The sequence below is a fragment of the Erinaceus europaeus genome, chromosome 1 (genome assembly GCF_950295315.1).
Source record: "Erinaceus europaeus chromosome 1, mEriEur2.1, whole genome shotgun sequence".
In the NCBI taxonomy this organism is placed as follows: Eukaryota; Metazoa; Chordata; class Mammalia; order Eulipotyphla; family Erinaceidae; genus Erinaceus; species Erinaceus europaeus.
Genome location: NC_080162.1, coordinates 2618296 through 2634611, shown reverse-complemented (window position 1 = coordinate 2634611; position 16316 = coordinate 2618296). Strand labels below are relative to the sequence as shown.

Below are 16316 nucleotides of genomic sequence, written 5' to 3'. Positions count from 1 at the left end.
CTTTTCACTCAGCCACGTATCCTCATTTGGATCCATTGTCTTCTTTGTGATTGGAGGGGCACTTATTTTGCCCTTTCAGCTTGGAATTTCACACACTTAAGTTTTCTTTTACTTATATTGTGGGTTTCTTCTGTAATTACTAATCTCTCTCTGGACTTGACTCTTATGTTGAATCTCCTAGACTCTGGTTTTTAAACATCTTTTCTGTTTTACCTTGCTGCCCCCGTCCCCCCCAGCATTGCTCAGCTCTGGTTTATGGGGAATTGAACCTGAAGTCTTGGAGCCTGATGCATAAGAGTCTCTGCATAATCATTGTGCTGCTTCTACCGCCCTCCATTTGTCTTTTTATCCTATTCTGTTACCTACCTTTCTCATAGGGTTACATGAATTTATTTACATAAAGCACTCAGAATAGCACCTGGTCTGCAGTGTTTGCATTGTTAACTGTAATTGTTTTGTTAACTGTTTTGAAGGAGAGGTCTTTAATATTTAGTCTTGTCTGGCTTTAGGAAACATCTGTAATTTCTTTGATAGCTGCTACTCTGATCTGTAAAATGCAAGTAAACTCTACCCCTCAATGTTTGTAAAGGTCAAATGACAGTACATTTGTGAAATAGTTCATAAACTTGTACAGCACTAATAGTTACTACTGTATTTTTCAAATATCAAAAGCTTTTACTTTGGAAGAAAGTCACTTCAGAATGTTTGTTGTTTATAAAATGATTTGATAGCATATGATTATTCTTTGCCAGCCTACATGAGCTAGGTGATTTGAAGCTTAATCTTACTGTTGCCTTTTAAAGAAGTCATTTCTTCTTAAAATTTTTATTGAGGAAATGTTATATTGTTTGTTAGTCCTCTTATCTTATACTAGGCTACAGAGAGCGTGTAAAAATATCCTACAAAGAACTCTAGCTTGACTTCAGATTCTATAAATCTGTGTAATGTAATAATTATTTAAGAATGACCTGACTTCTCATTTAAACCAATGGAGGGAATATTTTGGAAGTTATTAGTTATAAATGACATTTGCGATTAGGAGAACTAGGATGCCATGGTTTTTCACAATAGTATTAATGTAATTTCAAATGTTAGCTCATTTTGTTAATGGCAGTTTTTTGTTTGTTTGTTTTGTTTTAAGGTTTTTGGATTCAAAGCATAAAAACCATTACAAGATATACAATCTGTAAGTATGTTTTCTTATTTGTATGCTTTCCAAATACCATCTGAAATTGCTAAGTGAAAGTTGTGTCCTTGTTAACATGAGGTGGAGTTAAAGATCTCCATTAACAGAACTCTTCCTAAAACAATGCGTTCCAGTAGTCTGGTTGAGAGCATTGTTGGCTGTTGAGAAAGTGTAGTGATGAGGTAAGGCTGTGCTGGCCCAGGCTCATGCGACTTGACCTGCATGAAATACGTTGGCAGCTAGCCCATCTTTGAGCCCTTGTAACCATTTGGTAATTTGAAGTGAAATTTCACAGCAGAGCTTCTGGTAAAGCATGGAAGACATTTTCCATGGAGGTATAATTTGGTTTATTATGTCTTAAATCAATTGATTGAAACAACTACTCGGATATTCTCTTAAGTCTCTGTAAAATAAACACGTTACATAAACTTGTTGCATTAGAGCCTGTGTTTTGTTTGAGGTGGGCGTAAGGATTGTACAGTATTGAACCTTTCTCCTCCTCTACCTCTTCCTCCTCTCCTTTCAGCATTGTGATACCTTTGTGAAGATGTAAAAAGAGAGAGAGGAGAAAAAAAGCACACAAAATATTTTATCACTTTCCCTTGAAAAATACTTTTGTCTTCATTAAAGTCACCATTCCAGGGCTGAGTGGTGGTGACACATGTGGGAGAGCTCACACATTACTATGCCCAAAGATCTGGGTTCAAGCCTCCAGTCCCCACCTGTGGGGATGCAGTGGATTCTTCATGCAGGTACTGAAACCCAGCGATAAGCCTACTGGCAAAAAGAGACCGTTTTCTAATTTCTTTTTTTTTTCTTTTTAAGATTTTATTTATTTATGAGAAAGATAGGAGGAGAGAGAAAGAATCAGGCATCACTCTGGCACATGTGCTGCCGGAGATTGAACTCGGGACCTTATGCTTGAGAGTCCACAACTTTTTATCACTGTGTCACCTTCCGGACCACCGTTTTCTAATTTGTATATGAAACTCAATATTCTTTTACGTGATCTCTAAATTTTCTGTGACACCTGCACTTTATGGTAGGAAAATCTTCAGTCTAAAGTTTTATCTACAAAAATCACATAATTTTTATAGCATCTGTCAAGAATAGGACTCTATTGTGTATTCATTCAGTAGGCTTTTAAATCTTCATCAGACAGGACGAAACATTATCTGTGTCTTGTTGAACTGGGGAGGCTAATCGTTTTTGTTAATCTATAATCTCGTCATCTTCCTGTTCTAGTAAAATTTAAAGACCTGCAAGTAAAGCAGATGCTGTTCTTCTTTCAGCGGGCTTTCACACTCCCACGGATTCCCAGTGGAACAAACATTATTGAGTCCATCTCACATGTCAGGCATTGTAAACCACATTGCAAGAACGAATAAGATGTGATTCTAGATTGGGGCATTTTACAGTCTGTTGTGGAAAAGAGACAAAATATAGCAGAGGCGATTCTTACCTAGCAGAGAGCAGTGTGGAGAAAGTGGACAGAGGCTAAGAAAGGCCTGTTTGAGTTGAGGTGAAAAGATCAGTGGATTTTGTCCTTTACTATAGACAGGGCCAAATGGCATTGCAGGCAGAGTAACAGGAGTGAGTCTGTAGGGATCATAGTGTTCTCCAATTTTGGGAGATAAACTTTGATGCTTGGATTATCATGTGTACATGGAGGATGTGGTGGTAATTGGCGATAAGAGGAAAGAAAGTAGGAGATACCATAGAAGTATAGGTTGGGGAGTCGGGCAGTAGCACAATGGGTTTGCGCAGGTGGCACAAAGAGAAAGGACTGGTGTAAGGATCCCGGTTCGAACCCCTGGCTCCCCACCTGCAGGGGAGTCTCTTCACAGGCGGTGAAGCAGGTCTGCAGGTGTCTTAACTTTCTCTCCTCCTCTCTGTCTTCCCGTCTTCCCCTCCTCCATTTCTCTCTGTCCTATCCAACAATGACAACATCAGTAACAACAATAACAACAACAGTAAAAAAGACAAAAAAGGCAACAAAAGGGAATAAATAAATATTTTAAAAATTCTTAAAAAAAAAAAGCAGTGGGGGTCGGGCGGTGGCACAGTGGGTTAAGCGCATGTGGTGCAAATTACAAGGACCGGCGTAAGAATCCCGGTTCGAGCTCCCGGCTCCCCACCTACAGGGGCGTCGCTTCACAGGCGGTGAAGCAGGTCTGCAGGTGTCTATCTTTCTCTCCCCTTCTCTGTCTTCCCCATCTCTCTCCATTTCTCTCTGTCCTATCCAACAACGAATTGCGTCAACAAGGGCAATAATAATAACCGCAACGAAGCTACAACAAGGGCAACAAAAGGGGGGGGGGGAATGGCCTCCAGGAGCGGTGGATTCATGGTGCAGGCACCGAGACCAGCAATAACCCTGGAGGAGGAAAAAAAAAAAAAAAAAGCAGTATAGGTTGACATGGGCCCAGCCTTGCAAATGGTCTCATAGAAGATTAAAACCCGAAATTTTTGCTTTTAGCCAAGTGTGTTCTGATATTGTTATCAAGCAACAGGAAATGTAAACACTGTAGACTGCTAATTCTTTCAGTGTTAGATTTTTCAGTCCTGGGCATTTAGAGTCCCATAAAGAACTAGAAAGATGCTGAAGACAAATTCTGTATTTTTCAAAAGTTTAGCATAGTATCCAAAGAAAGGGGAGGAAATTCTTTTCATGCCTGTATGCGGTGGCTTCCTGCTTCCAGAATTTAGGGTTTAGTCTTGTCCTGTCAACCGTATGGGCCACTTAACTTTATCGTGGTTTAAGTTGGCACTGGGAACTGATCGGGGAAATTCACTGGCTTGCTTGTTTTTGTATTTCCAGACATTGGCCTCCCCAGCAAGTATCTCCTTGTTAGGTCAGATTACTGTACACGTTTTCACCTCTTGTCCAGTGTACTCAGGGCACTCATACATCTCTAGACTTAGAAGACGTAGAGAAAGAGTTGAGACCTGACTTCTCATTTCAGGAATCTGAGGCCTAGAGAAGTTTAGTGAGTAGATCAGAGTCACACAGGTAAAGATTGGTAACAGACTATCGATCGTTTCTGCTAGTGAGTGCTCTTTATGTTTGTTTGTTTTAATCTTCCAAAATTTGACTTCAGTAGTTTCTAAAGCGGCTAAGTTATAGCGTGATTTGGTCTCTGGTGTCACTTTCCAGTCTCTTCAGCTTCTTTCTACCCATGTCTATTTTTGGTGCCGCGTGAGTGAGTCTAGCAAGCAGTAGACTGGATTCAGGTGTATTCAGGATATTGTGTATGTTGCATGTCTTTGAAAACAGTATGGGGGCAGGTGATGGTACACCTGCTCTAGGGCCCGGGTTCTAGCTGCTACTCCCCTCCCACCTGCAGAGAGGACGCTTCCTGACTGGTGGAGCAGGTCTACAGGTATCTTTCTCCCTCTCAGTCTCCCCTTCCCCTCTTGACTTCTCTCTTCTATTAAATAGAGAAGAGCCCCAGTGATAACTTTGGTGGCAATAAGAAAAAGAGAAAACACATAAATTGGAAATCTTCCAATATTTACATCATACATATCTGTATTAAATAGTATATTAGACACAGTGCAACTATTTGTCTTAATATTGTTTTTCTGATATTTGACTGAATTGGTTTATATCTCTAATTTTATCAGATATTCAGTAGTTATTCTCAGGATGAAATTAGCCTCTTCTTACTAACCAAGTGCAAATATGCTGATATTTAGCCGTGCCATCAGTTTGTTTTGTACAAGGGTGTATATTTCATTTTTGTAGGTTCTGTGTGGTCTACAGGAGGGCCAGAGGGTTAAGGAGAGGGGGTAGTGGGGGATGGAGACATAATCAGGTTTTTGCCTTTGAGGAACTTAGGTCCACTGGACACTTATTTTTACGTATTTATTGCACGGAGAGAGAAAACTGAGGTGGAAGGTGGCAGTAGATTGTGGGGGGACACTTGCAGCTCTGCTTCCCCACTCTTGGGGCTTTCTTCCCACAGGTGGGGACTGTCTCCCCTCGGGTCCGCGCGCATTGTGGTGGCTTGTGCTCTCAACTGAGTGCATCCCCACCCAGCCCCCGTCCTAACTTGTAAAACATTGACTGTATTTCAGTGTATATGCTAGTTAGACAGCATTCTGTATCATGCTGCTGTAATCCCATAGTTTGTTGTTGTTTTTTGTAAGTTTTCTTTTGTTAAATAGGTATAGCTTTGCAGAGAGTAAAGGAGACACCTACATACTTAGCTTTTGGCAAGTCCTCTTTCTCTGGAAGCACTTCCTTTTAGCCATATTCTTTTCTTCACTTTCTGTCTACTGCTTCCTAAAACCTCTCTCCATGAGCATTTCTTCACTTCTCTTGCCCCATACAAACCAATGTGAGACTGTGGCAGAAAAATAGCTTTTAACTTGAAATTTCATAAATGGTGTGATTACCCCAACACTTCTCAGTCAAATCCCATTTATACCCTTTTTGTTCAGTTTTTGTTGAGTAACTTGTCTTATTAGTAACGTACTGCAAAAAACTTAAATGTACGTGTGTGTGTGCGCGCGCATACACATGTGCAAATGCACACATGTAGTCACTACAGAAAGTTTTGATAAGAGTCTTGATTCTGACTGGTGAGCTCCTCTCCAGATCACTTACTAAGAACATTTATTTATTTATTTATGAGAGAACAAGAGCATCTCTCCGGCATGTGTGGTGCCAAGGCTTTAGCTCAAGGCCTTAAACCTGACAGTTCAGTGCTTACCCACTGTACCACCTCCAGGGGACTTCCGTAACTTCCTGTCCCAGTATATGTTCTCACATACTCCCTCAGTTTATGTACAGAGACCGTCAGGGTTTACATTGCCACTGCTGGCTCTACTTTTTGTGACAGATAACTTTTTTTTAAAGAAGACTGACTTTAAGTTTTGCCACCACTTTGGTTTTAATCTTTTAGTTGATCTGGAAATATGGAACGTAGTAGGAGAAAATTGTTTATAAGCAGAGATACTGGCTTGAGTTCTGATGCTTTCTTTACTGTTGTTTGAGGCAAAATTTCTGGTGCTACTGTTTTGTCATATATAGACTGGAGATGATGCTGTTGTCATATGGTTCTGAGAATTAGTGTAGAGGCATGGAAGCTCCTAAAAGTAGGCACAAGCCTTCAACAGATACTTGTGTGCTTGTTATTCCTATTAATCTTTTTCTTCCATTACTTCCTTTAAAAATAATGTTTAAGGATAATTTTAAAAGTTGCCTTAATCATTGTTTGTCAAGCCAGACACTTTGAGCTCCAGAGAAAGTATGTCAAATTTTAGAAACTGAAGTTGTGTGGAGTTGAAAATACTTGTTTGGGTGGTGCCTCTTACCTTGTACCACACCCCTGACCTCTCAAACCCTATCTGTACATGATTACTAAGATAATACTCCATTATGGACTCTTCACTGCTGACCAAGTCTTTGTCTTCTTTGGTGGTGGTGGTTCTATTGGGGGAGGGTCATTCTTAATTTACAATGCTGCTATTGACACATCGGTCCAGTTTCTGATCTTCCCATGATAAGTGCCTGCACAGTACTTTCTTTTCGCCCCCCACTCAGGACCATGTCTTTCCTTTGATCTACATTAGAGAAAGTTGCAAGTCCGAACATTTCCTGTATTTGTATCTAGCGTATTTTTATGAATATGAATTTTTAGACAAGATGCATATTTGTATATGTAATTAAATTTGCTTTCTAGGCATAGAAAGAAAATACACAAAGAAACTCAACATACAAAATTATATTAAAACAAAAAAAGCTTTGTTTTGAGTAAACCAATAAACCAATTTGAAAGTTGGTTTATTTCAGGTCTAAGTAATTAGAAACTAACAGATAGCAGTTTGTTTATAAGTTGGTCAATCTATGTGAATTTCGGTTTATTGTTTAAAATTGAGAAGTACTGTAGATAATTTCCAAATGTGTAATACAGGTCCATAATTGCTTACTTGAAACTCTTAGGCCTGTTGTGTTTAAGCACAGAATTTTCCAGGTTTCAGAAAGTCAACATAGAAGCACATACTTTGTATTACATAGCACCCCAGTGGGGTTTGGAGTAGGAACCTGGAATGGAATGTTTGACTCCATGAAGTGTGGAGATTGAGATCTGCGTACAGTCTCTTAAACTCAGATCAGAGTCGATTCCCACTAGACTTAAGAGGAAATGTTTCTGATTTTGGAATGATTATTTAAGGTGTGGTGGGCCTTTTACTTGTTCTGAAATGCTGTTTTTATTTTAAATAGTTGTTTAAAAAATCTGTTTTGGTTGAAGTTATTAAGATGCTGGTGACCACAGACTACTGTGTAGGATCCCTTCCTGAGCCTATTAGTGTTTATAAACATGGCCTGATATTTATCAAGACATGCCACTACTACTAAAGACAAATTTTTACATGCTTAAAGTAATGCTGGTCAACATTTTATTGTTATATGTTGACTTTACTTATTTCTCTTTCATTACAAACTTTAAGACTTGTTAGCTTAAGAGTATTTAAAAAGATGATCTTTAGACAAAAGTCTGATTTTAAAACATTTAATAATTGCTGTGTCTGAGTACGTTCACATGCATAACTTTTCTTTTATTCTACTATTTTGAACATATGTCTATTTAAATAATAGTTTATTATGTATGCTCAGCTCTAAAGCAAAGGTAATATTGAAACTAATGGTTGATACATACATATGAAATAGAAATAAATTCCATTAACTTGCAGAATTTCCATAAAGGAAGCATGGAAGTAGAGAAGTAGCTGTGTTGGCAGAGTTGTATGTTTGTGGCGTCACAGGTTTTGTGAGTAAAATGTACATACAAACTCTAGTTGCATACACTTATGCTTTGAAGTCTAAGTATACTTTGTAAAATGGGGACAGTAGTAATAACTCCACCATAGGATTCTTTAGATCAAAAACACAACATAAATCACCTAGGATAATGGCTATACATTTAAAAAGTTAAAAATGTTACTGTCAAACTCTTTTCAATAGCAAAAGATAACTTTTACATTGCATTTAAACTTTTCTTTTAGATGTGCTGAAAGACATTATGATACCGCCAAATTTAACTGCAGAGGTAGGTATAAATATATTACATTATATTGCTGAAAACCAGTAGACTGAATTGCTGAACCAGTAGCCTTGACAGTCATGAAGTATGTAGATTACAAAGAGAGTTATCTTAAATGGTCTTAACACTTTAAAAAATTTCATTTTGTTACTGTAGGAAGCCTGTCTACATCATTAGGGAGACTGATAAATTGCAGAGTAGACTAAAAATCAGGAAAAATACTTAAACTCTGGGATAGAATAAAGAGGAAGTTTTTTTTATGCTACCCATTTTCTTTTTAAATTTTATTATTTTTATTTATTTATTTGGGGTAGCGATGAAGAGGAAAAGAGACACCTGCAGCACTGTTTCACTGCTCGTGATGCTTCCTCCTGCAGCGGGGAAAGCCCCAGGTCTTGAACCTGTGACCTTGTGCAGTGTATTGTGTGCGCTCACCCCGGTGCACCACCTCCCGACCCTAGCTTTCCCAATTTGATTGATTCCCAACTTGGTGCTGCCCATGGTGCACCCACATGAAGCCGGGATTCAAACCCAGGGTGTCTCACGTGGATGGCGTCACACAGTCTGCAGAGCCGCCACCCAGGCCCCTCTGGAGGAGGCAGATCTTGTGTACATTTTGAGGCATTTGATGTAATAATGAGGGGTTAGGGACAAAGCAGAACAGCTTCACTTTACTGAGGAGCATTTAGGGTTTAACAAATAAAGGGGACAGGAGCCGGATGAAAGCAGTGAGCTGTTGAAAAAGTTTTCATTAGGAATAGTAAATCTTACCTCAGAACTCACAGAAACGTGGACTTACATTTACTGTTGAACTACTTGAGTCATGAGAGGACAGCAGAGCTGAAGAGCTTAGCAGGTACTTCTGTGATAGTCAGGAAGAGGAAGTGGATGCTTCAAGCCAGATTGCTGTATGTGCCGCTGACACATACAGTCCTGAAAGTGTAGACTGGACTTGGAGACCGCTGATTTGAATCAGAAGCACAGATGTCAATAGATTGACTAGGAATGCTCCCCTCTCTTCTCTTTCTGGATGAAGCTAGGCTACTGCCTGCTAAGCAATGCACAGTTTACCTATGTTGAAAGAGCTATTTTAACAGATCTTCTTTGCTGATGAGAAAGTGAAGGCGGAATGGTGATCCAATTAAGCCCACGATCAAGTCCAAGTTTTGATTTGTTCAATGGGTGTCATTATCTAAAGGGACGGAGGGACTCCTGTCCCACCATCAGATTGAGCTGATTGCATCAGGGGCCCTAGAAAATAACTCGTTTGTTTAGAGATAGAAGACCTACCTTCCTTCCTCTTTGTGGGGTGGCAGTTGGGGGGTGGGAACCTGGGCCTTGTACACGCATGGCTTCACTGCTCTGGGCCTCTGTCTCAGTTCAGACGGGGGTGGGGGTGAGGAGAGCACACTACAGCACTGGAGCTTGTGCCGGAGCTAGCACACCTCTGTGCTTCCTGCACAGCAAGGCACATCCTCTGCCAGGTGAGCTGTCGCTCTGGCCGGAGACATGATCCTTCACATTTTCCGGTGACACAAAGGATGGGAAATGAACATTCGTGTCTATCAAGTACCAAGTACGACACTCCCTCCCTCCCACCCCTGCCCCCACTTTCCCTCTGATAATCACCATAGTTATCAAACTATGAGATCGTTTGGTTACTATTTATTTTGCAAGTTCCTTTATTTCAGTAGTCTGTTCTACATAAGAGCGAAACCATCTGGTGGTGGTTCTTAAAATAGCATAGTTACCCCACAGTTTCATCTGTTTTATTGCAAATAACACAGTACCATCTTTCAGAATTACTGACCATTGAATACACGTCTTATAACTTGTCTTTATCCAGTCAATCAAGATTTTTCAAGACTTACTTCATGTGAAATAACTTGATGAGAAAGAGAGAATGAGTGAGCGAGCGAGAGAGGGTGAGCAGCCAGAACAGCACTCCAAGTACGTGTAATACTGGAGGTCAAATGGAAGCCTCAGGCATCCAAGGTGTACGTTCTGCTAACTAAACGACTGTGTCTGCTGCTCACCCCAGATGTCAGGTGTCTTAATAGAGGAGTTGAGGCAGAGACCACCAGTATCCAGAGACAAATCAAGATACAGAATGACTTATTTCGAGCTCTTGTTAATTCATACAAAAGGGCTTGAGACATCATTTGATCAACTGTACTTCAATTGTATACTTTTTACAAGTAATTTTTTTGTTTCCCTTGTAAATGCACCCATGCAGCACTAACATTTCCAAGATTTGCAAGACCATCTTTAACACGCTTGGCGTCTCTCTTATGTGCAAAGTGCAATTCATTCTACTATTGGTTTATTGCTATGTAAGTGTAATATATATGTATATGTATGTTCTGTGATGGTGCACTGCTTTAAGTGCTGTTCCCTTTTTTGTTAGGAAATGCGTAAGAGCACTGACAAGAAGCACATGAGATGGATCTTTTTGGGGATACCTTCTCTGACCTCCTGTGCCCTATATCAACTATCCGCAGGCATTTCTCTTAAGTTAGGAGAAGATAGTAGTCTTTTCTATATAATGGGTATTTTAAGTTAACAAGAAATCATTTTTTTATTCAAAAATTTAAAATTGCCTGACAATGAATTATTTTTGTCTCAATTTTGGTTTGGTTTTTCTTTTTAGCATCTGTTTGTACATGACACTTCTAAAGTTAGCTTCCTTTTAATAAACAATCGAGGAGATTTCTTACTTTGGTTATTGTTTTCTCCCAGTTGCACAGTACCCTTTTGAAGACCATAATCCACCACAGCTAGAACTCATCAAGCCCTTTTGTGAAGATCTTGACCAATGGCTAAGTGAAGATGACAATCATGTTGCAGCAATTCACTGTAAAGCTGGAAAGGGACGGACTGGTGTAATGATTTGTGCATATTTGTTACATCGGGGGAAATTTTTAAAGGCACAAGAAGCTCTAGATTTCTATGGGGAAGTAAGGACCAGAGACAAAAAGGTAAGTTATGTTTTGCCTTTCTGATTCCTAGACATGATAATTTATAGGAAAACATTGGATTTTTTTAAAAGCAGGTTTTTTTTTTTTTATTTTTGAGGGGTGCATGGAGGAATAGTTTACTGAGCAGGTGTGCGCATTGACGTGCATGCAGCCTAGTTCAAGCCTCAGTACCATTTGGGAGTCCCATGGGCCTGCTGGCAGCTCGGATGCCGTGGTATCCGAGTGACATCACATATGTATGAGGCCTAACTTGTGGTACGCACACACATGCACACAATTTTGGTAACACATTTCTCTCACCTCTACATTTTAATTACTTTAGTTTTGTAAACAAATGAGTAATTTAATTCTTCTGTTCAAGGTGGAATTTTCCTGTCATGTAAGCAGATCAGCTATATTGTATATTTTATTTCACATTCTTACAAAGCATTTAAAAGAGCAGCATATATGTATAAATAATAAGTTTGATGTTTCTGCAGCTTCAGAATGAAATGCGTTGGGCCAGTTTCTTGGATATCATTGTATCCAAGTAAATGGCTGTTTAACATTGGGTATTTTAAAAACATGATTTTAAAAATAATTAATTCATTGATATGAATATTCATCCATGCAGTTATAATTAATGGCATTCTTTTACTTAGAAAAATTATGACTTGAAAACAGACAAAGAGACAGTGGGGCTAGCATAATGGTTATGCAAAACACTTCCACGCCCTTGGCTCTGAAATCCCAGGTTCAATCCCTAGCACCATCATAATTCAGAGCTGAACAATGCTCTGGTTTAAAAAAAAAAAAAAAAAGAAAGAAAGAAAGAAAATGATAAAAATGCAAAAAGAAAGTATAAAGAGTAAAATCATAGACAAATATAAATTGTGTAGTACATATGAAAGTATACAACAAATTTGTGAAATTTTACAGTGATTTGGTATGGTAAGAACAGCCATTATATTTCTATTATCTCAAAATCTCAAGCCACTTCAGATAGATGGAAAGTTTCATTTAGAGTTTTTTTGAAAAATACATCACAAGTTTATGTGAAAACTTAACCCTAATTTTAATTGTATAATCAGGAAGGTTTCCTTCCCATTTTAATTTAACTGCAAAACATAGAAATCTTACCCATCATTTTGAGCTATGGCTCCTGATTCCTCTGCTATATTCTTATCTCATCTTTTATGTGGATTTTTTTCTTTTCTTTCTTTTTTTTTTTTTTGATTTAGGATCCATTTCTTCACACTATTGCTTATTGTGTACACTGTGATGATAACACTCGAATGAATTCCAGGGCAGAGAACTTGAACTGCTTATTTTGTTTACCTCTGTATGTAGAGTATAAAATTGCTTATACTGATTAAAAATATCAATGGAAATCATTCTGCTCTTACGTGAATAAATGTAGGGCAGCAGAGATCAATGAGAGTGAATTAGAATAAAACCATAAGGAAGTGCATCAAAGTAAAATAGCTATAAGAGCAGTGATAAGATTTAGAACAGGTGTGGTAAACAGCAGGCATTTAAGTGGTAGAAAAGAAATCAGGTAAAAATAATTTAAAATGAAATAGAACATCTGCGGTTGTTTTGAATAGCACTCCAGCCTCTGCACCTTTCTGGGACTTAGGACTTTTGTGTCATTTTGATAGTCAGTTCTCACATGGTTTCTGTTGAAAGCTAAGTGATTTAAAAAACAAAAAAAAGAAAAACAAACCCTCTCTAAAATAAAGGAAAAACAAATGAAATGTATAGATAGATTCTTTACAATATGAAAGCGGTCTTGTGTTAAAAAAAAAAAAATTCTTAGGCAGGGCTAGATAGCATAATGGTTATGCAAAGAAACCCTTAAGCCTGAGGTTTGGAAGTCCCAGGCTTAGTCCCCTGTACCACCAAAAGCACTGCTGAGCAGTGCTCTGGGGTTAGAAAAAAAAAAAATTCTCAAAAACTCTTTAGGTAAATTCACGTTACATCATTTTCTTTGCCTTCAAAATTAGTGTGATAATTTTTGGCAATATCCTGGCATAATGCTATTTTAGGAAAGAAAGGATTATAACTCCACATTTTAGTGTTGTTTATTTCTTTAACAGCATTTGAAATTCTGGCTGTAGAATTATTTTTCTGAATTAATGATGGTACACTTACATATGGCAAAGAATTTGATAGTTGCTTCCACTTTTTAATAAAACCTGTTGAAAAGCCCTTGGTTAAAAGTCTTGGGTACCCTGGCCCCTGTAACATTGAAGGGGGAAAAAAATTCATGGGTTTCATGAATTTGACAACTCTCACAAAACAGTAGATTTTTTAAAGTAAAATTTTAACTAAACTTTCTTAATGCAAGCTATGATTCAAGGTCTGGCACTTAAAAGTTTACTTTGGTGAGTTATACTAATATATAGAGCTTCTGTCTTTGAGACAGTGAAACAGATTTTTGCTGGTGGCAAGAGTACTGTCTGTGTACAGGGTACTGAAATTTCTTCAGGACAAAGTTTGTTTTCAGTCTGTTTTATTTGTTTTGTTGTTAGAGCACTGCTCAGTTCTGGCCTGGCGAGAGGTGAGGGGGTTTTGAACCGGGGACTTTGGAACCTCAGGCTTGGAAGACTTTTCTGCATAACCATTATGCAATCCCACCCCCACTTTTAAAAACTTTATTGACACACAAAGATATGGTATTTTTTCTTCCTGTGATAAATGTCTACAAAACACTCCTCCAACTGACATCCTTTTCAGCTGGGTCCCACAGACCCAGCCTCTTCCTGCCCTTCCCAAGAGTCCTTGGCTTTGGTGCAGTACACCAGACTCCATGCAAGTTTGACTTTTTGTTTTCCGTCTCTGTCCTTGTTTCTGAGTTCCACCTCTGAGCAAGATCACCTAGTAGTCAACCTTCTCTTTTGGGCTTCTTTCTCTTAACATAATTCCTTCAAATTCATTCCAAGATGAGGCAAATGAGAAGACCCCCCATCCTTTTTAATAGCTGGGTAGTATTTCGTTTGCATATGTACCACAAAGTTCTTAGCCACTCATCTGTCACTGAACATCTGGGTTTCTTCCAAGGTTGCTGTTACAGATCACGCTGCCCTTAACATAGGTTTATTACTTGGCTTTGGACATATCTCCAGGGGAGGAATTGCTGGTCATAGGGTAGATCCATTCCTAGTTTCTGAGAAGTCTCCAGATTGTTTTCCATGGAGTTGGTCAAGTTGGCATTCCCATCAGCATTATAGAAGGATTTCTTTGTCCTTACATCCTCAGTACCTGGTGTTTCTGTCTTGTCAACATGTGACATTCTTATAGACAGAAAGTGATATTAAGATATTGTCTTCATTTGCTGTTTCCAATCCTTTCATGACCTTCTTACTTGTGGGAAAATGGAGAAAATTGCTTGATTGCTGTGCCAGTCTTTTCTGTCTAGGTTGCAAATATGTTTAACCATTTCCAAGATACTTGCCTTTGTTCAACTGTGTGATTTTATTGTTTTTTTGTTTGGTACTACAGCCAGCAGTCCTGAATGGAGATGGACTCCAAGTTGAGGCAGGGCAAGTAAAGGTGTTTGTACTCGGCTAGTGTTTTCTAACTAATCTTCAAGACATGTTCTCTTTTCCTCCTTTCTCCTTCTCAGATTTATCCATTTCCACACTTAAACACACATAGAACTGGTTGATGTAGGTATTTATTCAGAACAGTGGTTCATTTCTGATAGTGAAAATTAGCTATAAAAGCATTTGGGATAATTTATCCTGTTATGTTTATAGATAAAAATAAGACCCAAGAATATGTCATTTGTTTCTAGTTAAAGTTTAATCCTGGAGAAGGTGAGGGCATATTGAGAAGGTGAGGGCATATTGAGAAGGTGAGGGCATATTGAGAAGATGAGGGCATATTTTCGTTTGCCAGCGGCCAGTGCTTCAATCGGCATAACCTGATGATGGTGCCAGTTCTTGCTGTCTGCGGAGGGAGAGGGAAAGAGGCTAGGTGGCGTGGCAGGCCCAGTGGGTGCCGTGGAACAGAAAGATGAAGATTAAACAATATGTTGCCAGGTACCAGCTGGCCATAAAAGTGCCCTTGCATTAGCAATGCCCAGGTAAGACTGCAGCTCGTTAAAGTACAGCTGTAACTCCTGTGGAGAAAATTAAACTGCTTTCTGACTGGAATGACCACTTGAGGGAAAGGAGACTTGGAGTTTAGCCCCATGTCCAGCTCCTCCCTATTCGTGAAAGCTCGGTGTTGCTTCTCCCGTAGTCCCGTGCCTCTCACTGTCTGCTTCTCTATGCATCGCTGAAATGAACAATATTTGCTGTAAACTCTGAACAAAGAGCTTCACTGGGCCATGAGTTCTGCTCAGCATACTTTGGAAAGATCCTCTAATTTTTTGAATTTGAAAGGCGTACTTTTGTTATGTGACAAATTGACCTAGGATCTCTGCTATTCCTTCCTCCTTTGCCTTGTCCATTCTAGGATGTTGGCAATCAAAGTAATACACAGTAGTGTTTTTTTTTTGATTAAACTTTTAGCATATAGTTTGAAGTGTCTTTTCTCTTTAAAGACATTACTGGATTAAAGTTTCCATATATTATGACTTCTCTACATGAGTTCATTAGCTTATCTTCAAGTAAGACTAAATTGTATAGAAATAATAAGTAGTAATTTTATATTCTGAGTGATCTCAAGCAGAGGAAATTTTATAGTTTCTTTGAAGAATGATTTAAACAATTTTATGAGTGCTCTAGGAGTAGTTTACAAGACCATCAGTTTACAGGGCAAACACACCCGCCCTCCTGATGATGGCCACAATGGCTCTGCTCTCACAGAGTTGTAGAGATAGTTCACTTCTTTGTTCTTTTGTTTTTGCAATTTCATGTGTTGTACTTCTTTAGATTCTGAACATGAATGTGAAGCCATCCGGTACTTGTCTTTCATTTCCTTACTCATTTCTCTGAGCATAATCACCTCTGAGGAATGATTTTTTTTTTTAACCTGATCTTTATCAGATAATTATTTTTTTCTAATCTGTCTACTAAGTTCCCCCCAGGCGATAATTTTTCTTTTTTCCTTTTTTTTTTTTTTTTTTTACCAGAACACTGCTCAGCTCTGGTTTAAGGTGATGCAGGGAAT

The 16316-nt window shown here is 38.7% G+C and overlaps 1 protein-coding gene across 3 annotated transcripts in view; it reads left to right on the top strand.

Annotated features, from left to right (window-relative positions):
• The window catches only part of PTEN (phosphatase and tensin homolog), a 106090-nt gene that overhangs the window by 58146 nt on the left and 31628 nt on the right, over window positions 1–16316 (top strand). For 2 of the 3 annotated variants that reach the window (XM_060187180.1, XM_060187231.1), the window contains 3 exons: window positions 1142–1186; window positions 8201–8244; window positions 10978–11216. In XM_060187180.1, the coding sequence (XP_060043163.1) occupies window positions 1142–1186; window positions 8201–8244; window positions 10978–11216 (328 nt within the window). The remainder of the gene's footprint in view (window positions 1–1141; window positions 1187–8200; window positions 8245–10977; window positions 11217–16316) is intronic. The other variant, XM_060187129.1, reaches the window with a different exon arrangement.